Consider the following 26,208-nt stretch of genomic DNA (forward strand, 5'->3'; position numbering starts at 1 on the left):
GTTTCATGCCTTTATGGAAAGATTCTCTTCGACACGGGCCCTCGTCTTTACGGTGTGTTTCAATTCTCATCCATTCATGGACTGTCACTTTTTTTTTGTAATTGTTACGCTGAAGCTAATTTTCGCTTCAGCCAATGAACGTACGTATGCAAGCGGATGTGGTTAGCTGGAGAATTCCACCAATCAAGACGAAGCGCCCTTCTTTTTAGAGGCAGGACTTTACCCTCTGAACGAAAGTTGGCACATGTCAATCACATGCAGCACTCGGCCGTGATTGGTCCGTCGCTATGAATGAGGTGGGTCTTAACGACACTCGCCGTGTAAGCTACTTGAAATTCCAATGCTAACCAACTTTAGCCAGCTTGCTAACGTGTAACTGAGCGACTGTGAAGAACTACATGTAAAGCGGTATAGCTGGATTTAAATACATAAATGATACATATCTCCAAAAGAGGTATATTGTAAAATTCGTCTTCATGCTTGCTACTGCGCGTGTCTCTGCTACTGCAACCAGGACATGTCCAGTTAGCCAGAACGCAGCACTCGGTGGATAACAAACCCTGGCAGAGCTAGCCAGTCAGCCCGCTTGGACTGGGTCTGCTTTGAGGGATTTGAACAGGTTTCGTCGCTCAGTGGACAGCGAAGCCGGATGCTGTGACTACCATGAGTCCCGCAGGCTGCCCTCATGTCAACGGCTTCAAGGTGGACAACTGGAAGCAGAACCTGAGGGTCATTTATCAGTGTTTCGTGTGGAGTGGTTCAGCTGAGACCAGAAAACGCAAGGTAACGAGTGTTTAGTAGGGACCCTTAATGTACGACAGTGTATGCGTGTGTTTGTGTGCTGAGCTGCCGTCGTGTGCGTAGATAGTTCTCCGCCCTTCCACAACAACAGACGGTGAATGCCAAAGTACCGCTTTCCCCCTCAGCCAAATACTATCCAAGCTCAGAGACTTGTTTTAGTCTCAGCGTGGCGCCTAAATGCCACTCTGAGCACCTCACCACAGCTGCAGTGTCCTCAAACTGATGCAAACTACTAGCATGTCACCCAGTTAACCCCCTCTCCACTGAACGTTAGCTTAGATCAAAGCTAGAGTCCGCATGATGGATCAGCAAGCTGATGATGTGCATGTGTTTGCACTGGCACTGCGCCTGCTGTGGCTCCACTTCCTCCCACCAGCAGACCGCAGGCCAGTGTTACACGGTGGTGTTTCCTCGCTTATTGGGGCACTGATGGCTCTGAAATCAGCCAAGTACTTCATATCTCTTGTCCTCATAAACCTATGATAACAGATATGCAGCATGGCCATGTTTGTTCAGCATTACAGGATCAACGAGGTTTAACAGGTAAAGCAACAGAATGTGTCTTCAGTTACGCTGAAAGAGGGAATATTATTTTTCTTCTTTGTTTATTTTTTTTAATAATCATGCCATTACTTAGACATATAGCATGTTGTGTTTGCATTATCTGTGTATATACTGCACTGGCTTAAGTCCAGGACACATGTATACAGAAATAAATGGTGCGTATGCAGATGGTATATGTACTGTATGGTCTCTTCCTGTGCCCCTGGAGGGCCAAAATCCCTTCTTATCATGAAATATGTGGGACACCTCTCCAATCAGACACATGCTTCTTATGGGGAAGCTGTTACACCAGGCGGTTCTGCTCCACCTGTCATGCACTTGTTTTCTTTTTATCCAGCTGGATAAGTCTGTTGACAGTCATAGATTAGATTTTCCAGTCTAGTTTCAGGTCCAAGACAGTCTTTAATTTGACCCTGAACAATATTTCAACCGCAAAGTTTATCCATACATTGTTGTTATTCAGCGAGCATTGGTGTATCCAGGTATTTTGGCTTGCTACTCACACTCTGCACCTACACTGGGTTGCTGCAGGGATGCAACAAAGGGAAAGGACAAGTATTGTGATTCCAGGGCCATTCAAAACAACAATGGCAAACAAATTGCATACATTTTGACAGTCAAGTAGCAACACTTGAAAGTGTTACCTGTGAAAAATACAGGTCTGACAACTCCTTAATCACCCGCTTGCCACTCTGTGTCGTCCATTACCTCTGGCGTCAGCCTCAGCACTGTGTACATCAGACAGTCCGCTGACCTTCAGATGTAGATTGAATGCCAAGTATTGGTTCACCTTTAGAATTCAAAGGCTCAGTTCTTTCACTCACTTCACTGACAATCACACAAGTGTTTTATCTCATCTGAATTGCGCCAACATTGAATTTTATCAGTCTACTGCAGAGTAAAAGCGCATTTTCTCACCGCAATCCTAATGTGATCTTTTTACATTGTAATAAAACATTTAACATTTTATTTTCTGTATATTAAACAGCAAAGTTTCAAACAATGAGGTCAGCATATCCTCTGGTAGATCTTGTGTGTCAGAGGCTTCAGGCAGGTTTTTTTTCCCTTACACTTGTCTGTATGATGTCAGTAAGAACAGATATTCCTAATATGGTCAGGCACACGGCTCTGGTTGTTAGCACAGAAGCTCCGCCCACCTACTCTTCAGCTCATCTGTTTATGAGGCGCAGCCAGTCAAATAACAGTGTGCTTGGGAGCGGGAGGATAGAGAACTAAAACGGATAATTTCAAACAGTGGAAGAACTCAGCAGCTGCACTTAGGCCCAGTAAGATTCTTAAAAAAAGGATTATTTTGAACTGTGAAAAATGCAGACCCATTAGTACAGCACAGGATTGACAATTAGGACCTGGACATAGTCCTTTTTAACAGCCAGTATAGGCTGCTCAAGGGACCATAAAATAAGACCATGTTTTAAAATTGGTGAGTCACTACTAAACGTCAGAGCTTAGCAGATTTAGCAGTATTTTCTGTCCTCCTAAGGCTGTCTTCTACTAGCTTGTGCCACTGCAACACAAAGTAGATTTAAAGTGAAAGAGGCCCTCTGAGTATCAAACCCGGAGCTGGTGGCAAAAATAAACAAGGTCAAAGTATTTGCCATTACGACAGTGACAGCTGTTGCTTTAAATTTAAGTTCAGCTTCATTTCTTAGCCCTCTGTTTTTTGTTTTTTTTTCTATGTTGAACATTTAGTCTTTCCACTAGTTTCAAGGGCACACACTCCAACAACAACCAAATCTTAGTATCAGACATATCAACAAATCAGATTTACCTGGGTGTTTTCAGTGGCACAGCTTATGCCGCAAGACTAAATGTTGCAAAATAGAGTGATGACTGTAAAACGGGTCTGTTATTTCTTAGTTTGCCTGGGACAAAGGAGGAAATAATTGATTAATCTTCATAAATAAATATCAGTCTGTTGTTTGGGATGGCAGGCTACCACATCTTTTCCCTAAATGAATGAGACAGGTGTCGCTGCATGGGCACACAGTGTAATAATCTTCTCACTTTACACTTTTCTAACCAGCAACTTTACATCCCATTACCATCTCCAGTTCTCCCTGCCTACTGGTAGCTCGTCTCTGACATCGCAGCATTTGGAGGAATATGGCACAGTTGGAGCTTGGCTGTTCTTCGGGTGTTAGAAGAACCACAAGGCCTCTTAATACACAGTACACAGTGTTCTAAACCATAACTACTGCGCAGTGTATATGTGCTCAGGCTCTTACTGACAGTTTGGGATGTGGAGATGTAGAGCAGAGAAGATGACACAAATCCTACATGAATACAGCGTCCTTGGGGGACTAGCTAAACAGACGTGCACACTGTAACAATGACAGCCAAAAGAATGAGTGACGAAAGATTGTTGCATATTGATGGGTATTTTCATAATTCATGTGCTGTCCGAGCAGTTTTGCAAGGAGGGGTGTGTGTGTGTGACTGGAATAAGAATGTCTTTTTTTTTGTATCTGTGTCCCACATTTAGACTCACAAGAGAAGCATGTTTTTAAATCATGAACAGCAGAGGTGGTACTCAATGAGGAATAAGCCCAGATGAAAAGTTTTTAATCTAGAGGGTTTTAGGCTTTTATTTTGGTAATATGCAAATTAAGCAAATGTGTGACATTTTTCAGAACCCTCATCTGTTTAGTAAGACATGGTTGGTAACCTATGGTAACAACTATGAAGCTACTGCTTAGCTGTACAGTGTAAACTGAAATGGGTGGGAGGTAACTGTGTGACAGTAGTTCCGGAAAACCTGGCAAGAAGCTTGTTTTACATGGCACATATATTGACTTAAACTAAAGGACGATTTATATTTATGAAATCCATTTAAATCACAGTGTGTACTCTGTGGTTTAAATAGATTTCAAACACTTACATTTCATACACTGTCTACAATGTCTAATAAGTCAACTTCAAATGATGTAAAGTTCTGTACAAACGCTGCCAGTATTTTAAATTTAGTTGCACACTGGGACTGTCGTCAGTCTACACAACTATGTATATTGATGTGGATAGATGTGGATAGAAATGGCACAAAACTCCAAGGCTACTACTTACTACTTCTTACTTTCTTTCCCATTCTGAAGCTTTGTTCAGCAACTTCAGAGAGACGTCTTTAGGCGTGTAGAAATGTTCAGAGCACTGAGTTGCTATCAAGCAAACGGCTAATTAGGTAACGATAACAAGCATTTTAGTTGTGTCTAATAAAGAGGCTTGTGAGTGTGTTTCACACATATTGTAATTTTTCTTAAATTGTTCAACTTTTTGATTCAATTCTGTTTTATTCATACAGTGCCAAATTACAGTTACCTGTATTGTAAGGTAGAGCCCCCACAATAATGGAGGGAAAACCCCCAACAATGAGACGACCCCATATCAGCAAGCGCTTGGCAACAGTGGGAAGGAAAAACTGGCTTTTAAACAGGATGAAACCTCCAGCAGAGCCAGGCTCAGGGAGCGGTAGCTGTCTGGTTGGAGGTGACAGGAGATAGTGATGGTAAAATAAACTAGAATCGGGCAGCTAGCTTACCTACAGCACTATGAACTATATGATGCCAGATGCCATGAGAATCTCTGCCTTTAGAGATGTTAGTGTTTACTCCTTTTTTTCTTTTTGCAAAGCCACTCTAGTTGTTTCTTCTGATCTTTATGCAAAGCTAAGCTAACCTGATTACAGAAGAGAAACACAATAGTTTTGAGTTTTGTGAAGGAAAAGGTTTATTTCCTATAATGTGAAAATTTCCTTTAAATAAAATCTACATGCAGTTTTAACTTCTCTTCATATTGGTTGTATTGTTTTATTTATTTATTTTTTACTTCTGTTGACATTGATCATTTAGGGTTTTAGACTTCTTGGTCATACACGTCAGGTAAAGACGGCATCATTTGCCACAATCCTTACATCTTCTAAATTGGGCACCAAACTGTACTGTCACTCTGCCTTTCCATTTTATGTATATTAGCTTACCAGTCTAGATCTCTAAGGTAGAGTTTCCATAAAATGCCACTGATATCAACCTGTCTCATGATTCCAGCTCCAATTTTCTTCTACATTTCCTCCTCTTGTCTTTGTGTCTGATGCTCTCCCATATATCATCCTCTACCCGCTTTCCTTTCTCTCCTGTCTTTTCTTATTTTCCCTGCACTGCTCTTCTTAGGCATTGCTCATTTCTTCCCACCTCCTTATATTCATGCTAGCTCATTGGCATGCCAGCTTGTCATCTGCATGCTTTTGAACTGTTGCTATCTACCCTCCATCCACAGTCATGCCGCCCTTCTTTTTTTCTTTCCATGACTGCCGAAAATAACGAATAAGAAACATCCATCCATTCACTTCCGCTTATCCTTTTCAGGGTCGCGGGGGGCGCTGGAGCCTATCCCAGCTGTCATAGGGCGAGAGGCGGGGTACACCCTGGACAGGTCGCCAGTCTGTCGCAGGGCCAACACACAGGGACAGACAACCATTCGCACCCACATTCACATTCATACCTAGATTATTCAATTATTATTCCCACAAACTGCATGTCTTTGGACGGTGGGAGGAAGCCGGAGTACCCGGAGAGAACCCACGCAAACACGGGGAGAACATGCAAACTCCACACAGAAAGACCCCGGCCTGATGGTGGAATTGAACTCAGGACCTTCTTGCTGTGCGGCAACAGTGCTAACCACCGTGCCACCGTGCTGCCCCGAATAAGAAACACAATTCATATTTAAGAGGTGCATTTTAGGCTAAGGTGAATTTTATCCTGATTCTGTACTTTAAGCCATATCGCATTAAAAAGCAGAATGCATCATGCTTTGTAGCTACATTAATGCCTTGTAGGTTTTTGAGCAGTGTTCATGCACTTAATGTTGAAGTCTTACATAGACCTGCATTAAAGAAATGTTCCGTTTACTTCATAGAAAACACACAGTAGATGGGAAAAATAGCTTTTGACATCCAGAAGTGTAAAATGATGTGTTCACTTCAGCTGCTTAGAAATGTCAGGCTTGACGTCATGTACAGTAGATGACCTTGGCATGATGACGTGGTGCATTTAAATGAGCTCTTAAAGACTTTTCGTTGTTTTGTCTGAGATAAAGTCTTACAGTGATGCTGCTCACACTACTTGGTGTTCAGTTTTTCTGTTTGCAATGACCAGGCAGAAGCTGAGAGACTAGTTGATGACCCCACTAGGGAAAAGTGGTTGCTGGAGGTTGCAAGGTAAATTGGCTGCAAAGCATTGTACAGTGCTGCACCAAAAAATTCTTTGTGATTGCCTTTTTGCCACTCGCAGATTCCCGCAGTTGTCCATAGCTTGCATGGAAAATGCTGACTTGTTTACAAACACTCACCAAGTGCTTGCTGAGTCGTAATGAAACTATGAAAAGTGTAAAAATGGAGAAAAGTCAGCCATTAAGATGCCTCTGTTTCGGTATTGCATCACCCTCTTTCAAGTTTCACTCTCTCTGGGGTTAGTTAGCAGGATTTTGCAGTTTACAATTAGACCTCTCTCATGGATACTATGCAAATCTGCTTGTGGCCAAAACCATCCCCAGCAGGTTGTTGGTTTGTAGCACCCTCTTTGCAACAGATTTCTTTTCATTTCTGTTGTTTTAATTAATGTTGATAAACACTACAGGACATCACGTGATAAATACAAGATCCATTGTTTTGCAAAGTTAAGTTGTCCAGCTGCTGGTTTGTACAAACAAGACACCCATCATGCATTTTGGAGTAGATGGTTTATATTATCACAGCTGTTTTTCTGTGTTAGCAACACAAAACATTGCCTATCTATGCAGTTCTTTCAGTTTGTCGTATGTTTTAAGCTTGTTTGTTTGTATCTGTTGTCTACAGAAGTTCCTTAGATGCTAATGCTACACTGTATTCACAATCTAATGCTAGCACGTCTTTGCAGAGTGTATTAGGTTTTGCTGACTTCAGATGGAAGTAAAGAGAGCAGTGAGCTACAGAGGCTGAAGCATATTCATGTTTCTATGTTGTTTCTGATGTGTTCAAGTGGCAACGTGTGGACTCCAGGAAATTCAAGGTCTGTCTCATAGTGCAGTGTAAAGCAAAAAATGTGAATGCTTTTGTAAATAAGAGATTTCAGGTTTTGATCTGAGCATATCTGTAGCAAACAAATATATAAACACATGCTTTTATTTTGTCACTGAAATTTTCAACATAAGATGTGATAAAAGCAAAATTGCCATAGTTACAGGAAATCTGCATTGTAACCTACGGCATAACTGCAAACCCCTCTGAACCCTACGCCGTAACATGGGATGCACATCACAAAAAATGTAGCTACACGGGTTGGCGCAGCCCACAAGCATCGTGATTGGCCAGTTCAGCTCCATCAAGTTTTTGAAGTTTTGAAGTTTTAGAAAGTAACAATCATCATCTCAGGACAATGAATAATCATCATAGCAGCAAAATAAGGAGTCACAAATGTAACAAATTCCTGGAGGGAGATTGCAGAAACTGTCAGACTGGATGTGAGGGAAGGCACAGAGGAGTAATATGTTTACACCTGTAAACAACTGACCACCACAAAGAGTGGAGACCCAGGTCGGGGAAAAGTCCCAGCAATTAATTTTTTTCATCGGCATGTAAAACACAGGAACTCATCCACAAGATGATTAACATGTAACACACCAGAACACACATAAATAAGGTCGGCCACTTACGTAGGTTATGTCATGGGTTCTACAAAGATTCATCCTTGAAGCTGTTTCAATTTTTATTTTTATTTTTTTAAAGTGTGGAGTACAAGTTTGAGAAGATTCATACAATCGTTTCATCTTCTCTCTATTTTTGTCTCCCTCTCTCCCTGCTGTTCCTCCTCCCGCCCACCACCCCTCCCCCGTCTCTTTCAGGCCAAGTCATGTATCTGCCACATGTGCGGCGCCCACCTCAACAGACTCCACTCCTGCCTCTACTGCGTCTTCTTCGCCTGCTTTGCCAAAAAACACATCCACGAACATGCCAAGAGCAAAAGGCATAACCTAGGTATGACACACACAAACACACGGTCCCATACTAAGCTTCCTCATTGTAACAAACATGGACGATATCCACACAAATGCACACCCCAGCACAACACCATCGGGGCTAATTATACAGCCAGCGGTTAATGGAGGTATAGTGCCACTGCATTGTAAACACCATGCATTTGTGTGTTTGAGACTATATTTATAAGCAGCTTTGGCTTTCTTATATTACTTATATTAATGCTTTTATTTCAGCTGTGACGCATCTGTGGCTTTTGTGAGGCATTCGGAGCCACAGGGGTGTGAGCTGTTACGCAAGCGAGTGCAACATAAATGCAATACTGCCTAAAAGGCTTCATCTCAAGGGGCTTTGGAAAGTCACCTGTGTATTTTGGCCTCACGCAGCCTATTAGAGGGAAAGCATGCAGTATTGAACTTGCTAATGAATGAGCACTGAGGTCTGTCTTGGTAGCTGATTTAAAATTAAGCACGTTTCCATTTTATTGGGTACACCTCCCTGCTCTCCAAAGCCTCTCTCAAAATCCCTGCAATCATTCAGCGGTGTGGGTATTTATAAGCAAGAACAATGAGATCTCTCTGAGCCTTGTTGTAGACAGGATTAATATTGCAGGTCAGCGAAGGTAACACAAAATATCACGAGCCATTGTTTTCAGTGATAATCTGTATATTTTTCTCCTTTTAAAATGACTGAGGAGGCTTTTATTTTGAGGAGCCAAAGCAAGCGCGCTGTATTTCGCACCACAGCTCGCACGGAGGCTGCTTAGTTGGCCTGGGCACACACAGTAAGAAAACGGGAAAGTTGTATTTCAGTTCAATGAGTTATATATTTACAGGAAACAGACGCGATCTGGACAGCTCCAGATCTGAAGGAAGACGTGGGTGTTTGGTGAACAGTTGGTTGTTTTCGCCCAGTGCTTCGACTCCCACTGGGAACACAGCCTGTGATAATCAAAACATTGCTCAAAAATTTACCAAACTGGTCAATATCAATATATTGAGAAAGCTGCTGGTAGTACCTGAACTCATATACTCAGATAGTAGAAACAGCTGCTAAAGAATTCTGCTGTGTGCAGAAATCGCTGCTATTCACATCTAAATGGGTGAAAAATAAAAAGAAACACCACTGAGTACACTATCCTTCCTGAACTATGTGTCTTGCAGCAGGCCTGAGACTTTCTGTGAAAGTTTGATATGTTCTGAAACTCCCATTGGCGCTCGAGTTAAGTGGCGATTGGGGCCCTGTTCCAGAAATCAGATTTAACAAACTCTGAGTTCCAGAAAGGATGATCAGAGTTAGTTTAGTCACTCAGAGTAATGAAAGAACGCCATCGTCGATGGAGCTCTGATACCAAGAGTCACCATGGCAATGGGTAACTAACGATCAGAGCCTTCATTTAAACCCAGTGGATTGAGGAATATCATGTCAGCGCCGACCGTGACATTTATCTAAAAACGATAACAAGAAAGGGGAAAACGTGCCTTCCCCAGTTAAATAACAAACCCGAAGTTATTAAACCCAGAAACATTTACATCACATGTACCTGATTCAGTCTATTTCTACGTTGATTCTTCACCAGCTCTCTGACGCGCACAAATTCGCAGACTCCCACGAGGGTCCGTCATCTGTTAGAACAAGTGCATGAAGGCTAAACGTCATGTTGAGCCTTTTTTGTGCACCATGACCCTGCACACAGGGTTCATAGCATTGCGATGCTGTTTACAGGGTTACACAGGGGTGTGATATAACTTATTCAGGAGTCATGTATTTGAATTTGGGCTTAATGAAGTTGTTTCTAAAGCAAATGACAAATGAAAGTTTGAGTGATCAGAAGTGTTTCTTTACTCTATGGAAGTGCTGATCTCAGCTAGTGACAAGTACATGCTCCATAAAAACATCACAAAAGACTGAAACACAGTGCATTATGTACAATCAATTATTTACACATTCACACTGAGCATGCTAACACTGGACCTGGTGTTAGCAGTGTATTATTAAAGCTGAGGGAGTGTAACTTTCATCGCAGGTGTGCAGATTTTATTGTAAGTTGTGTCATCATGAGTAGGGATGGGTATCGTTTAGGTTTTATCCGATACTGGTGCCAAACCGGTACTTTTGAAACGGTGCCGGTGCTCAAACCGGTGCTTAAAGAATGGAGAACACAAAATTGGTCCAAAAACCTCTCATGTTCAGCTGTTTTTTTTTGGGTTTTTTTTGTAAAAAAAAAACAATGTTAGCCTTTTCTGCAGCTATGGGGCATATATGGTATCACTCTTGGCTGGAAGCAGTGCTTAATCAATGGAAAAAAACACAAACTTTGTCCAAAAACCTCTCATGTTTAACTGTTTTCCACTTTTTCTTTGGTCATTTTAGCCTTTTTGGCCAGGGTGAAGGGAGTATCTGCCATCAACCAAGAAGACAGCCGCATGTAACTACGACAGTGTTTGCTAGTTCACCTTACATGCATTAATGTAATAACGTGGTTAGCCTACTCAACGTAAATTACACACGAACAACATTAAGCGACTCACGCAGAGAAGAACGGCTGCTGCTGCCATCATCATCCGTCATCATTTCTGCTACACTCGCAGGGCTAGGGGCCAGGACTCTACTCTTCGGGTTTTGGGGGATGTTGCTACTTCGGGTCCGATAACAGGCACCACACCCGCAGTGAATGTGCTCGGTGTCAGGTCTCGCAGCAAGCTATCAAATACGACGTATTTCTCGGCTTTTAAAAAAAACGCTATGCGTCGCCAGGTGTTTCATCGGATTTGAGGTGTTACCTCCTTTGACAGTATCACAGTATCAGCTTAAAGCACTTGTTGCAGCTGCTGAGTTTGCATCTTTTGCTGTGAAGTACAGCCAGACTTTTGACCGCTTCGCCTTGGGCGTTTTTAATCTGTAGCTCTGCTCTAAAAGAATGTACGTACCGCCTACTATCCTCGGAAACGTAAAATGATTGGCTAGAATCCAAAGTGTATCACAGCTCAGGAAAAAAAAAAAAGCACCGAAATGTGCGCTGCTTTTCGGTCTGGTTACTACCGTTTATGTCAGAACCGGTACCCATCTCTAATCATGAGTATTGAACACTTGTGTTGCACGAGGAAGGTTGGTGTTTTTTATTTTGTTCCCCCCCCCCCCCCCCCAAAATGGTTACTTGACTAGCACAGCACACATCATCGGGATCATAGTTCCTGAATATCCTTAACAAGTCTTAAAAAGCACTGGGTGCTGTCATCTAAAAAGACGCCATTCATTGTTATGAAAATGTCTTTAATCATTTTATCAAGAGTGTTAAAAGGAGCTTGGAAAGCAGCGTAATGTCTGCTGTCACTGTTCATGTTAGAATCAGGATAATTGCTGACATCCATCCTTTTTATTCTGCTTATCCAACTCATGCACATTCCACAGAGAGAGGCCTCAGTAACCAGTGGATTCAAACCCAAGACCTTCACTGTGCTGCCCATAATTGTTAACATCAGTTCAAAACGACAGAAAATAACTGCTCATATATGTTTTGCAGCTAGATGCTCACAGCAGACATGCTGCCTACTAGGTGGGAGATTAGCAGATTTGGATGCTAACAATCTGCATTTGTTTAAATGGCTCAACCAATACCAAATAGTTTGGCTAAGAAAAGTCTTAAAACATAACCTGCCTCGAGCTGTAGGATCCAAGATGCTTCCTGCTAGTTTTACTGGTTAAATCATGTTTTTTCTAGACTGGAAATCCAGCTTCATCTGCTGCTCTCTGACACTTATACAGTTGACATCAATTAATCGTTTCACTCCAGCAAAAATAGGCTGTGCTAAATGACGAAACTATGGAGGAGCACAAAGCTTTGAGACTCAGGATTATTGTGTTGCTAAAGTCGATCACACAGACATTTGTACAACCTTTTTATTGCCTTTGATATTACCGAAAGCATTAAAAAAAAAAGGGGCAACATTTAATTACACTGTAAACGGCGTATTATCTGCACCAAAAGGCATCATCCTGTTAGTGTGAAAGCGTCGACACCAGCTCGACACCCAGTATCTTTCATTTTTTATTCTCCACATAATGGAATTACGGCTGTTTTGAGCTGCAAGTGGAGTGCGTTACACTGCAGCGTTGTGCAGGAGAGCGCCGCCGTAGCAGAGGCACCGAGGGTGTCGCTGACAAAAGGCTGGATTTGGCAGATGTTGGAGAATCTGTGCTTTGGTTTTTATCAAGCCTGCTTTGCTTTATCACTCGGCTCAGGAAGACCCCCTGCGGGGTGTGTGTGTGTGTGTGAGAGAGAGAGAGAGAGAGAGAGGCCCACATAAACTGTTAGCTGCTGAATTAAATTCTGCAAAAATTGTAAGAAATCATCTGATAGAAGGGGAGGGTAAGGCTTTTTGTTTTGTTTTTTTTAAAGAGAGAGACGCTCTCAGCAGGCTGATGAGGAGGTAATTAAGTCGTTTTTAATACACCCTGTGGAATTAGCCTCCATTAAACCCGGCCCCTCCTCCTCACCCTCCTTCTTTCTGTTCCACCTCCTGTTTTTCCTTTGCATCTCTTTCATCTGCTCATTTTACGGACGTCCACCGTTCTCTTTGCCTCCTCACGTCGGACTCCTCCCGCTCTCTCACCACTGTCCTCTTCTCTTTCTGCCCTCTTCTTGTTCCCATGGTTACCCGATGACCCTTTCGATATTCCGAATTGTTCGAGGATTTCATTTAATTTCACTCGGCACCGTTACAACCCCACCCCCCCCCTCTTCAGTCTTTCATATTTGCCTTTGCTTTTCCTCACCTCCCTCCATTCTGTCCTCTATACCTGCAGAAGATGACAGCCAAGAGAGAGGCCGTCAGGCAGGTTGTTATGGCAACAGCAAACAGGTTGCCGCAGGGTACAGAGCAGGTGAGGAGAGAGAGGTAAGACGGAGTGGAAGCACTGTTTTGGGCCATGAGTGAGCATTTAAGTGAGTCTGCGATGGTGGGAAATTACCCAGAAAGGCGGCGTCCTCACCTTTTGACTTCCCATTGCTCTCTCTATCGTTTCTGGCTGCTGTGAACACATGGCTGATCTGTCAGCAGATAAACCCTGCTGCCTGCCGTCGCAGCGTGACATAAATAGAATAAAACTGAGAGGTGAAGCAGTTGGTCTTTTACACAGTTTGTAGCAACACGCAACCCTTTATAGTCTCGTGAGGGTCCCTGCATTTGAATAAAATGCCATCTTCTTCTTTTATTTATGTGTCTGTCCAGCTATCGACCTGCTGTACGGGGGAATTTACTGCTTTATGTGCCAAGACTACATTTACGACAAAGAGATGGAACAGATCGCCAAAGAGGAGCAACGGAAGGCCTGGAAGATGCAAGGTACAGCAACTTTAAACAACGCACCAAGTGACTTTGACCTCAGTGGGACATTTCTAAACCAGAGCTCACCAAGCAATGACCCTTCTGTGCTCAATCACTGCATTTTGAGATGGCAGCACATATGCAATATTAAAATCCACACTGCGCTGCAAATTCTTTAAACTCCTGGTCTTCATTATCCAGCTTATTAACCTGATTAGATGTAAATTAGCATTTTGCAGTTAAAGTTTTTATAGAGTTCAGTTTTAATGTGCTAATATTCATATGAATGATAATGCTGTACTGCAACATTGTTTCTAATCCTCTGTAAATGTGGATTTTTATAGAGCAGCTGCAGTGGGTTCATGCATATGTAGCAGTGGTCAAATGTGTTTATGGCAGCTTGAACAGAAAGATTCAAGTCTTCAACCTTTAACGGCAAGTGTATTTTGTGAGTGTTTGAGAATTAATCAGTGTGATTTTTTTTTTTATTTATTTTTCCCCCGAAAAACCCAAATAGACAACACAAAAATGCAGAAAGTAGCAAAAATGATAGAAATTTAAACTGATATATGCAAATGCATATTTAATGTCTTTTTTCTCATTTGTAAGAAGCTTCGGTAACCACGCCAGTTTCAAAATTATTATTTCATGGTTCAGGCTACACAGGTTTGTGTGTCCGTGTAAATGTGTTCCAGGTATCGGGGAAAAGTACTCGACGTGGGAGCCGACGAAGAGGGAGCTGGAGCTGCTGCGTCACAACCCCAAAAGGAGGAGGATCACCTCCAACTGTACAATTGGTTAGTCTCTCTCTCTCTCTCTCTCTCTCACACACACGCACATTGACATCACATCAAAGATGAAGCAACACCATCATCCATCGTGTTTTCACACGTACTCTGCAGCCCGGATCTTGTGAGAATGTCTGACACACTTTGGACATCAGCCGCTCTTTAACCTGCCAGCTTCTTACTGCAAAGCCTGTGTGATGGCAGCTGGCCCCATGTGCTAATTGCAGAGCTAACTTTCTGCTTTACCCATTCCTTTAATAATATGAAAAGCTACTAGTCACAGCCACAGGGTGATGCAGAGAGGAGATCTTTGTTGTAGTGATGATGAATATTGGAGTGAGGCAGTGGTGGGACCTTCAGTATGTCGGAGTGAGGAGAGCTGGCATACGTTTAACACCTTGCAGCAGCCTGCAGGGACGTGCTCCAGCGCCAGCAACATCCCTGGCTCTGTCTAAGACGAGGGGAATTACAGGGCTGGCTGCTCATCCATGAAAAACACTACAGCCTTCTTTCTTTTCTGCTTCCTGTCTTTCCTTCCGCCTTTTCTTCTTCCTCCTCCTTTCTCTCTCTCTCCCACCTCTTTTGTCTTTTTTTTTTAATTTATGTGGTTGGTTCTGCTTTAATCAGGCAATGGTTTCCCTGTATGCAGTCCACTAGTGCCTTAGAGACATTGCAGTGTGTGTGTGTGTGTGTGTGTCTATAACAGCATTGCAGCCTAGCTGCCACACTGCAGCAGCCACGAAGCCTCTTTTTCTGTTTATCCTGTCCACACACTTTTGTTTCCTTGAACTGTGTTTGTCTGTTTTCCTTTGCTGTCCCTCTTCCACGCGCAGGCCTGCGCGGGCTGATAAATCTGGGCAACACGTGTTTTATGAACTGCATCGTCCAGGCGCTGACGCACACCCCACTGCTGCGAGACTTCTTCCTCTCGGACCGGCACAAATGCGAGATGCAGAGCAACTCCTGCTTGGTGTGCGAGATGTCGCAACTGTTCCAGGAGGTACTGCGTCTTTGATTTTTATTTTAGTAGTTTAGAGAGGACGAGGAGATGATTCAGAAAGTGTCATTTGAAAACACAAACTCCTCCCACCCCCTCACCGCAGTTCTACTCAGGCCACCGCTCACCTCACATCCCGTTCCGCCTCCTCCACCTCGTGTGGACCCACGCCCGTCACCTGGCTGGCTACGAGCAGCAGGATGCCCACGAGTTCCTCATCGCAGCGCTGGACGTCCTGCACAGACACTGCAAAGGTCAGACGCACAGAGACGATATAATAAACAAGATGAAACGACCATCAAAGCTGAGACATGTGACTTTCAGTCAGACATGTTTGACACGGAGAGTTAAGAGGCTGAAAACACATGAGAGGCAGTATTGATTCTTTTGGATCTCTTGTCAGTTTATAAGCACAGTGGGGATTTGTGAAGTTACACAGTAAGGCTTTTAGTGACAGTGTGCTTTAATGTTTTTGTTTTGTGTGTGTGTTTTCATTGTGTCCCTACAGATGACAACGGGAAGAAGGCAAACAACCCGAACCACTGTAACTGCATCATTGACCAAATCTTCACAGGGGGCCTGCAGTCTGACGTCACCTGTCAAGCCTGCCAGTAAGTGTGTGTGTGAGAATGTGAGTGTGTGTGCAGGGAAAAAACAACTTAAAACCCCACTGATGCCTCACTAGAGTCTGTATAAAGAGATTAAAGTATATAGTTCCATCATGAAGACACCAAACAGCCACAAAACAGGCCTCACTTGTCTGCATCAGAATGTCTAATGGCCTGCCTCGAGGTGACCCTCCTCCCCCTCCCTCCCTAATGCCTCCGTTCTCCTCTATCATTCACATACTGCACCATCAATCACACACTTGGTGAACTGCTACACTGCAGCAACAGGAACAGCCTTTCATGGCATGTAAAGTTGATCTCTAGCTCCACCTGGTGGTTTGCGGAGGCAGTTGAAGCTCTGAGTGGACTAGCCCGCCTTTTTTATTTATTTATTTTTTTAAACTGATCTGTTATGTGATTAGCTCCTATTTCCATATAAGAGATATTTTCACACACTGGGGCATTTTTGCCTTTATTTGGCGTGGCTGAAGTGACGAGTAGACGGGAGAGAGCAGGGGACACGCTGCAGAGGCCACGGGTCAGACTTTAAACCCAGGCAGTAACAAACAAACTGCTACACTTAGTGCAGTGACCCAGGCAGCGGCATTTCTGGGTCACTGCACTAAGTGTAGCAGTTTGTTTGTTACTGTCAGAAGAAGTTTTAAGCTTATTGTCAAGTCATGCTTAGCTGAGGATCACAGCTGGTGCCTCTCCAGTGGGAAAAAGAAATCCGCAGTAAATACAGTGATCCACAATTTTGTGATTCCATCCATCCGTTTTCTTCCACTTATCTGGGGCCGGGTCACAGAGGCAGCTGCCTAAGCAGAGAATGCCTAACCTCCCTGAAGCTCATCCAGGAGAACACCTGGGTTTTTCCAGGTGGGCTGGTGTAGTTGTAATCACTCCTGGGTCTGCCCTGTGTCCCCTGTAGTGCATGCCCAGGACACCTCACCCAGGAGGCATCCTTGCAAGATGTCTAAACCACCTTAACTGGCTCCTTTAGATGTTGTAAGTGGCAGTTCTACTCAGACATCTCCAGTCTGTCTGTCTCCTGCTTCCCTCTCCCCATTACTCATGAACAAGACCTTGAGATACCTAATCGCCTCTGCATGGGGCAGCAACTTATCCCTGACCCGGACCCGGAGTGGCCACGAGATCCTTTTCCAGCTTCCTGCCTCAGACTTGAAGTTGCTGATTCTCATTCCCACTGCTTCTAGGGGTGGGGTAAAAAATCGATACTGTGTAGTATCGTGATATTTTGTTTGCTAATAATGTATCGATACAGGGACAGCAGAAATCGATATTTTGTTACAAGAAACGTTTTTGTGGACTGGAACATGCTCTGACTTCAGAGCATGTTGATCCTTTTTCTGAGCAAGAATCCTGACATTCCTTCACTGTCCAAATGTGTTTAACTTTTTTTTTGGCAGCAATAAACATGTTTTATTTTAATTAAGTTTAAAACTTTTTTATTTAAAGTAAAATTATATTTTGTTTTAATTTACTTTCAAGTTCTTCAGTTGCTGAAGGGGCTGCATAGTTTTCATAAATTTCATAGTTCAGAATAGCTATAATTGTACCAGATGGTTGCGTTCAGTTAAGTTGGACTAGACTGTAATACAAACCGTTCAGTTTGTCAACAATAAAACTGAAATGAGAGAAAGACTGAGTGTGAGACTTTGATATTAGATAAAATGAATATTGATAAAGTTTACCTTTATGTACAGAATCTGAATATTGCAAAATATTAAAAAAAATTGCAATAATATCGTAACGTGCGTTAAGTATTGTGATAATATCGTATCGAGGGATGTATTCTGATTCCCACCTCTAACTGCTTCCCACTCCAGTGTGAGCTGGCCATCACCTGACCAAGTCAACAGGACCACATCTGAAAAGATCAGAGATGAGATCCTGCAGCCACTAAAGTGGAAGCCTTTTGCCATTTTAAATCCATCCCTATAAAATTTGACTAACTAAAAGATGCTGTAGAGGAATGCAGTCCTCTTGTTTTTGTGGCAGCTCTGGAGAAAGTCAGAAATTTCTGCTTTGACCAACCATAACCAGACTGTTGTCAGTCAGCGACACTGTTCAGAGCTTTCATCTTCATGGTGAGGAAGGCTGCTGGATTAGGCTAGTGTGCAGTGGAGGTCCTGGGTGTAGCAGTCATCTTAAACAGCCATCAAATTTGATTAAAGCTCATGTCAGAACCAGTGACATGGCTTTGAAAGAGCCCTTGTTCTGATGACACAGGCGGCTTTGTGGAGATTCATGGCACCAGGAAGTGGAATTATTAGAGCAAAGAGATGGAGCTAAATTTGACAGAAAGCCAGTGATACATCTTGTAATTGTGCTATGGCCCCTTGGCTTAACAAGAACACTATGCATTACAGAGAAAGCAGGCAGAACAATAGATGATTTAGTGGAGCTGTTAGAGAGATAACGGGGGTGCAGTTTGGAAAATGGATATTAACTGAGCAGTGTTTGTGTTGGTGTTGCAGCTCTGAGCAACAAACTGCTGGGTTATAATCCAGCAGTTCCAAATGACTGAAGATACGAACACAGTCACAAATATACCATCAACCAGTAGGATTTGCTTTATGTCCTTAAGAATGAACACACAGTGTTACCAATTAATGTGCAGCTGCAAAAAACTGATAAATAGACCAGCAGTGGAATTCTTTGGCTTTCATTTGTTTGAATGTTGCTTAATTTTTATCTTAAATTCACCTCCTTTCAACACAGTGATGTACTTTTTCCAGTCAACTGTTTTTTTTAAACTGCATATTTACACATAAATAGTGTTCATGTGAGTTAAAGCCGTTTTTAAAATTCATAACCCTTTTCTCTGTGTGACATCAATAAGAACAGAATAACCTTAATATGGTTGTTAGTAACAGTGGCTCCGCCCACCTGCTGTTTGCACCTCCTGTATTTTTGCAAGAAAAGAAATTATCCTTTAAAGCAAACTGTGAAAAAAATGAAGTTGACATCAAGTGATAATGAGCTTGTGCTGATGTTTCTAATAAAGAAGGAGAAGAAAGTGAGATTCTGGGTTCATCCAGTTCTCATAGCTGGTTTTACCATTTCTGGATGATTGTACATTGGGTATGATAATGATTATTTTGAGCTGTGACTTCTCAAGAGTAACACTTGGAGTTATAATTGACCGTGTCACGTGACATCCTGGCATCTGTTCGGTTCCCAGTGGTGTTTCAACAACTATAGACCCATTTTGGGACATCAGCCTGGACCTGCCAGGCTCTTCCACACCATTCTGGCCCCTCAGCCCCGGAGGAGATGGATCAGCACTTAACGGAGAGAGTCACACCACTGGAGCCACAACACTGACGGACTGTCTGCGCAGGTAACTGACATATGATGAATAGATCAGAGAGACATGATCTGAAACGTCAGGATTGAGCTGTAGTCATCAGCATTAAAAGATAAACAGGTGGGGAGTTTTTGTCTGTTTTGTGGTTGTAAAATGAAAAGAATAATTTCAGTGTTTTAATCAGAACAATCCTACATGCTCTGCAAACTCAGACACCCACCCTTTAGCCTCATCCCAGAATCATCATGAGCGTCACATACTCTAAAACTGTTCCTACCCTTCCTGACAGGGGAAGCAGCAGCACTAGTCCCCTGGTACCAAATCTCCCCCTCTGTTGTCCAGGTTCACCAGACCAGAACACCTCGGGAGCAGCGCAAAGATCAAGTGCAGTGGCTGCCATAGTTACCAGGAGTCTACCAAGCAACTGACGATGAAGAAGCTGCCCATCGTGGCGTGCTTTCACCTCAAAGTAAGAGAGGTTACATTTGACGGCTAATGAAGGGGGATATTTATTACCTGTTCTAACTCGTGGATATGTGCGTGTGCTCGCAGAGGTTTGAGCATTCGGCCAAACTGCGGCGGAAGATCACTACTTATGTCTCCTTTCCTCTGGAGCTGGACATGACCCCGTTCATGGCCTCTAGGTGAGCACAATCTAAAAGAAGGCTGGAAGCTGTCAAAGAAAACCCAGTAAGGTGCATAAAAACTAGAAGCTGCTGTGTGCATGCTAGGCCTCAATCACAGTAACAACTGTGTTTATATGGACCTGTGTGCGTCCAGCGTCTTTTCTTTTAAAAAATCGATTTTTGGTCATAAACTGATTTTTGTCATTAATGAGCACAACCGTAAAGACTGATCATTGCAGCAGAGTCTGGATGACGCCTGCATTTCCTAACTCATCAATCAGCTGGAAAAATATGGAGTTCATTACTATGTGCTCATATCTAAATATGTTTACATCCTTACTGTGCAAATGTGTATGTGTACTATATATATATATATATATATATATATATATATATATATATATATATATATATATATATATATATATATATATATATATATATATATATATATATATATATATATATATATATATATATATATATATATATATATATATATAACACTCAAAAAAATGAAAAGAACACTTTGAAAACACATCAGATCTCATTGTGGGGGAAAAAAAATCATGCTCGATATCTGTACTGGTGTGTGTGCTGGGAACTAAAGGATACCACATCACTTGATGGAAATGAAAATTTTCAACCTACAATGGGGTGAATTCAAAGAAACCCCCAAAATCAGGAGGAACCCAGGACCCACTGTACCAGGGTAGGGTCTGAGAGTGGATCCAAGGATTTCATCCTGATACCTAATATCAGGGTGTCGTTGCCTAGTCTCTAGAGATCTGTGAGTCCTTTCATGGATGTCCCTCCCCAGACACCACAGATCCATCACCAAACCGTTACAGGCAGCATAATGTTCTCCACGGCTTCTCCAAACTCTTTCACGTCTGTAACGTGTTCAGAACGTGTGAAAAGCACACAGCATCAGTGGTGGACCTGCCAGTTTTGGTATTCTGTGGCAAATTCCAGTCAGGATCCATAGTGCCAGGCAGTCGGGAACTCAGGCCACCTTCATGAAGTCTGTTTGGTCAGAGACATTCACACCAGTGTCCTGCTGGAGCTCTGGCAGGTGCTCATCCTGTTCCTCCTTCCACAAAAGGAGCAGATACCAGACTTGCTAATGGGTTAAGGACCTTCTATAGCAGCGTTTCCCAACCACTGTGTGTGACACTAGAAATGATCAGGTGTGCCGTGGAACATTATCTGGTTCCACCTCTCAGCGACCGGCTTGGGTAATGAGCAGAACAATTACATTCTCTTCCACTTCGTACTCTAATTAAATAGGTTGCCAACTGCCAGTAAAATAGAAGAAGTAGTTGCATAATAGTCATGCTGACCTCTGTCCTGGAGAAAACTTTTTTGACATTAGACAAAAATGTGAAATATGTGCCGTGGCTCCAAAAGGTTGGGAAACGCTGCTCTACAGCACTGTCGGGCTCTCCTACAGTAACTGCCTGCTTCCTGGAATCTCCTCCATGCTCCTGAGACTGTGCTGGAAGACACCGCAAACCTTCTGGCAACAGCACATATTGATGTTTAAATATCTGTGCAACCTCTTTAGGGTCCAGGTATCGCCTCATGCTCTCAACAGTGACACTGATCCGAGCCAAAACTAGTGGGGAAAAAAAAACAAGCCAGAAAAAATGTGAGAGGCCTGTAGAACTATTTTTGTTTTGGGGACTCAAGTGCATCTTTCATTAATTTTATTGACAACAAAGCAGCTGACACTGAATAACAATGTCCTCTGCTACTTAACTGACCAGATATTTCACTGGCTTGATGCTATAATCTGATCGAAAAGTGTTCTTTTCATTTCTTTGAGCAGTCACAGTCGCTTTGCAGTGGATGTTAATTTGTGTAATACATCAGAGGAAACTATTCTGCTTGAAAGAACAACAGTTGGTATGTCGTTACTGAGTCTCTGCCGTGTGTTTCAGTAAAGAAAGCCGGATGAATGGGCAGTACCAGCAGACCGTGGATCCCTTCAACAACGACAACAAGTAAGCAAAGCGACACGTTTGCAGCATCGATTCCACAATGATCCAAAATGACCAAACGTATATTCTCATCCTTCTGTCACCTGACACAGTGAGCCTCGTGGAAACTCACCTGACAGGTGCAGCAGGGCTTCATGAAGCGCATGTTTATAGAAATGTGCTGTTTTTAATCATCACAAACTGTCTGCTTGACCGCTTCTTCTTTCCACTGGTCTCACATAGGGCTGCCACGATTAGTCGACTACTCACAATTACGTCGACAATCAAAATCGTAGACGACTAATTTAATAGTCGACGCTTCGTTTGAAGCTTTGTAAGATCACAAAAGACGCAGGAATAAGTCGTAGGATTTAAGAGTGTAATAACAGACTGAAACAGAAGATGGCAGCACTGCATGTACAAGGATGCCAGCTGCCGTTAAACCCCAAAGAAGAAGAAGACTGTGTCCCAGAATTCATAGCGTGGCCCAGCTCAGTTTCCAACAATGGCGGCAGCTAGTTCGTTTTAATATTACTGTTATTATTCTTTCTGGGTCACAAAATAAACGTTTAACATATTTTCAGGCGGGAATGTAGCTGTGTAAACCTCAAATATCTGCTCAGTTTATCAAGACACCACATATTTTCAAAAGCGCTCCAACGTTTTCAGAGACGTCTGTTACCCACCAGCTCGATAGCTAGCCGGGGGCTAGGCTAACTAGTGCCCGTGAGAACACCGGACTCCCGGCAAATTGTTTTCAAACCCACCGCCGTCTTTTGCTACTCAGGTTAAACATGATATATGAGTCACTTAGATAACTTAAAAATGTTATTGTTTGGCTTTTTGTAGTATTTTATTTGTTCCTGAGTAAATCGGTTTGGCTGAGATTAAAGTTACACGGCTGAATAAACATCAAGCAGACAGCTGTTTATCAGAAGTGTGAGATGCTGGAGAATATACTCCTGGTGTCCCGTTATATTTTAGATAGCAAGGAGTTTATTAAACTTCACTGAAACAATCTGTAAATTTCATTAAAATTTAATAAACTATCATCTTGTCTTTATTTTTAGTTAGCACATACCTTAAACACTTAAAGCTGTAAGCTAATGATAGTTATATAAGAGCAAATGCATGCTGGTGCAATAAGCTGTATGTTTGACGTCCAGTGGATGCATGATCTGATTAGTCGACTAATCGCAAAAATAATCTGTGACTAGTCGACTATCAAAATAATCGTTTGTGGCAGCCCTAGTCTCACAGCTACATTCATTTCACTGGGTAGAATCCACCACCTCATTTGTTTGCATGGAAATTAGCCCAACAAAATAGGAATTATGAATTTGCAAAACTGCCTGTCATAACAGCTAAGCTGATTATCTGTTAGCTTCCAGTGTCTGGAAAAGCCATTTACAATGCTGCAGTATAATAATAGTCCTTGTACAAAAACATGGTGAACTGGGAACAATAACCTTTAGTGATTTCTAGGCACAACATACTGAATCAATAATTGTATAATGTCCCAGTACACAGGATGAGCATTACCTCCAGTGAATGATCAAAATATTAGGATAGTCGAGGAAAATTGGTAATGTGGTCATCAGGAGCTACAGAACGACACGCTAATGCTGCTGCTGTCCTAAAAAACACCACAGGCGGGCTTCAGCTTTCTCCCAGCCAGTTATAAGTGAAACCTGAATGTTTTTTTGAACAACAGGAAAAGGAAGCTTGATAAATATTGAGAGCACATTTTTAATCACGTGAGAGCGAGATCAATTTGTTTGTGCAGTCACTGTTGTAGTCCTGGCTAAACTCACAAAACAGCTGAAGGAAATGGTGTGTAGGAAGGAAGTCATTATGAATTGAGTAAAAGCCAAACTGCAGCTCGTTCTGCTCTCTTCCTGTCGCAGGTACAGCTTGTTTGCAGTGGTGAACCACCAGGGGACACTAGAGAGCGGCCATTACACCACTTTCATCCGACAGCACAAGGACCAGTGGTTCAAATGTGACGATGCAATCATCACCAAGGCTAGCATCAAGGATGTTCTGGATAGTGAAGGGTGAGAACGTCAAAGAGCTTGAGACACATTTTTGCTTTTGTGTTTCTGCTGCTGACTGACCTCGTGGTGCTTTCATCTCCTCAGGTACCTTCTGTTTTACCACAAACAGTTCCTGGAGTACGAATAAGTCCCCGCATCAGCACGGCCTGCAGGATGAGCTGAGGGACGACGCGAGGATTTGTTTGTAACCAATTGATGAGAAAGGCAAAGAAACACGTTGTCATTGGCAAGTCCCACCCTTACTACACACCAGTCTAGTTACTCTGTGTGACATGCAAGAAGGACACTGTCTGCTGTGCAGGAGAAATCCAACAAATCTGACTGGATGGGCCCTAAAGGAACTTTATGTACTTGAATTCAGGGGATGAAGAAGAAAGCAGCAAGTCCGTGTACAAGTCTGCTAAAAAAAAAAAAGAAGAAGAAGAAAAGAAAAGGAGTGCAGAGTCCTTCTACATTTTTGTTCTCTTATCAGACACAAATGCAAGAGAAGCTTCACTTGATCACAAATGCTGTCCTTCACCAATGTCTTGCTACATGCTTCTTGCACAGCTGCATATGTAGGGGAAGAAGCAGAGCAACAGCTTTACACAGAGCTACAAAGCTCTGTTGTGATATTTTTCTTCCCCCCTCTCTTCAAGGCAACCTTCCGGACACAAGCGCACTTGTCTAACACAGCTACGCTCCTCCAAAAGACCAAATATTTCAAGGGTGGAAGTTGTCTTCGTATGCTTTCTTTTTTTTTCCAGAGTGCAGCTACTGGGGAAGGGAAAAAACATGTTAATCATAGTATTGTGTCTGAAGTTTATTCCATTTTTATTACTTGCGAGCTTGTAGTTATCGCTCAGAAACCATTTTCCCTGCGAAGGACATGAAGGATCTGTTATTTTCTGCCTGTCTCCTCGTCAAAAATGGGGAAATAGACAACACAGTAAATATATTTTTATACATACTGCAATTTAAAAACATTTGTTTGCAGTTTTGCGTTCTCCCTGAACTCTCACGTTGTTCATCTGCGTTACATTGTGCTGTCAATCTCATATATATCATTTTTTTTGTACACATGACTTTCATGACACTGCTGCTATAGGCTGCTTCTTTTTTTTTTATTTCAGTCATGTTCTCCACATTAATGAAACATTGTAATGATGCTGTTTCAGGTAAATGGCAAAAGAAAGAAAGTAAACAAAAAAGGAGGAGAGTCTGTACAGTGGGTCACAGGCTCAGTCCTGCAGTGTTAACTGTCGGCCGCATGTTGCTCTAATTCAGTGTGTTTATATGTGTGTGAATGTGTGCACGTGACTATGCTCGAGAAAGAGGAGGATTAAAAAAAGAAGCAAAAGAAATCCATTAAAAAAACCTCAGCTTAGGTGCGTTTATATAAAATGTGTTATTGAGTGTAAAGAGACAAAAAAAGAGCGCGTATGTGTCCTGTTTGTATGCACGTGTGTCGTGCGCGTGCGTATGTAGCGTATGTTCATGTACTGAATCAGTACTTGCATTTAGCATGCCGTCTGAGCTGGGTATCACAGTTTGATAGGATTTTTTTTTTTTTTTTTTTGTTCCACATGTTGATGACGTGTGTAAAAGTATATATGTACAGTTTGTATGTAGAAACAAAATGGTGAAACCTCAAAGTTGATTTGTTCTTCTATATTGCTGGATCCAGCCACGGGGTTATAATCAGAAAAAAAAAGAACGGTAATAATAATATTAAATATCTTGAGCCAGTCAGTCATTCCACAAAAACACATGTAACTGCTGCAAGAACTGGACACAGTGATGGAAAGACACTCAAATAAAGAAGAATCTATATCTGTAAAATCCTTGTGTGTTGTCACTAATTATGTAAGATTATATTTATGTGTTTATTTTAGTGTTTGTGTTGCTATATTTTAATGTTATATTGCTGATTGAAGGGTTTGAAAACTACTGTAAAAGATTCATGGTGACAACTAACATCAGCCCAAACACCTCATGCCTACTGTCAAGCAAGTGGTCATGATTTAGGCTAGCTTTGCAACCACAGGACCCTACTGTGCATTCACTGAGTCAACTTTAAGTTTAAACGTTAGCTCATCTGTGAAAACAGCTATGTCCAAA

The 26,208-nt window shown here is 42.4% G+C and overlaps 1 protein-coding gene across 2 annotated transcripts; it reads left to right on the forward strand.

Moving 5' to 3' along the window:
• Positions 1-174: 174 nt before the first annotated feature.
• Positions 175-25,906, forward strand: usp22 (ubiquitin specific peptidase 22). 2 transcript variants are annotated; one of them, XM_006796988.2, is made up of 13 exons: positions 175-783; positions 8,257-8,389; positions 13,621-13,734; positions 14,412-14,513; positions 15,338-15,504; positions 15,608-15,755; positions 16,010-16,112; positions 19,318-19,476; positions 19,786-19,912; positions 19,996-20,087; positions 22,013-22,075; positions 23,959-24,108; positions 24,193-25,906. In XM_006796988.2, the coding sequence occupies exons 1-13, from the start codon at positions 664-666 to the stop codon at positions 24,233-24,235; spliced, it is 1,521 nt and encodes a 506-aa protein (XP_006797051.1). In that variant the 5' UTR covers positions 175-663; the 3' UTR covers positions 24,236-25,906. The 2 variants fall into 2 exon arrangements, with proteins under 2 accessions (XP_006797051.1, XP_006797052.1); XM_006796989.3 differs by lacking the exons at positions 23,959-24,108; positions 24,193-25,906 and having other exon boundaries at positions 19,996-20,138; positions 22,013-22,066.
• Positions 25,907-26,208: the final 302 nt, after the last annotated feature.

Source organism: Neolamprologus brichardi, chromosome 8 (genome assembly GCF_056152115.1).
Source record: "Neolamprologus brichardi isolate AB-2024 chromosome 8, ASM5615211v1, whole genome shotgun sequence".
Lineage (NCBI taxonomy): Eukaryota > Metazoa > Chordata > Actinopteri > Cichliformes > Cichlidae > Neolamprologus > Neolamprologus brichardi.

What these genes read in the sequence shown, in the direction of transcription:
- usp22 (XM_006796988.2), top strand. Translation starts at nt 664, where the DNA reads ATGAGTCCCGCAGGCTGCCCTCATGTCAACGGCTTCAAGGTGGACAAC. An exon ending in GTCACCTGTCAAGCCTGCCA is followed by an intron (nt 16,113 to 19,317) that starts GTAAGTGTGTGT and finishes TTCGGTTCCCAG; the next exon opens with TGGTGTTTCAACAACTATAG. An exon ending in CTGACGGACTGTCTGCGCAG is followed by an intron (nt 19,477 to 19,785) that starts GTAACTGACATA and finishes TCTGTTGTCCAG; the next exon opens with GTTCACCAGACCAGAACACC.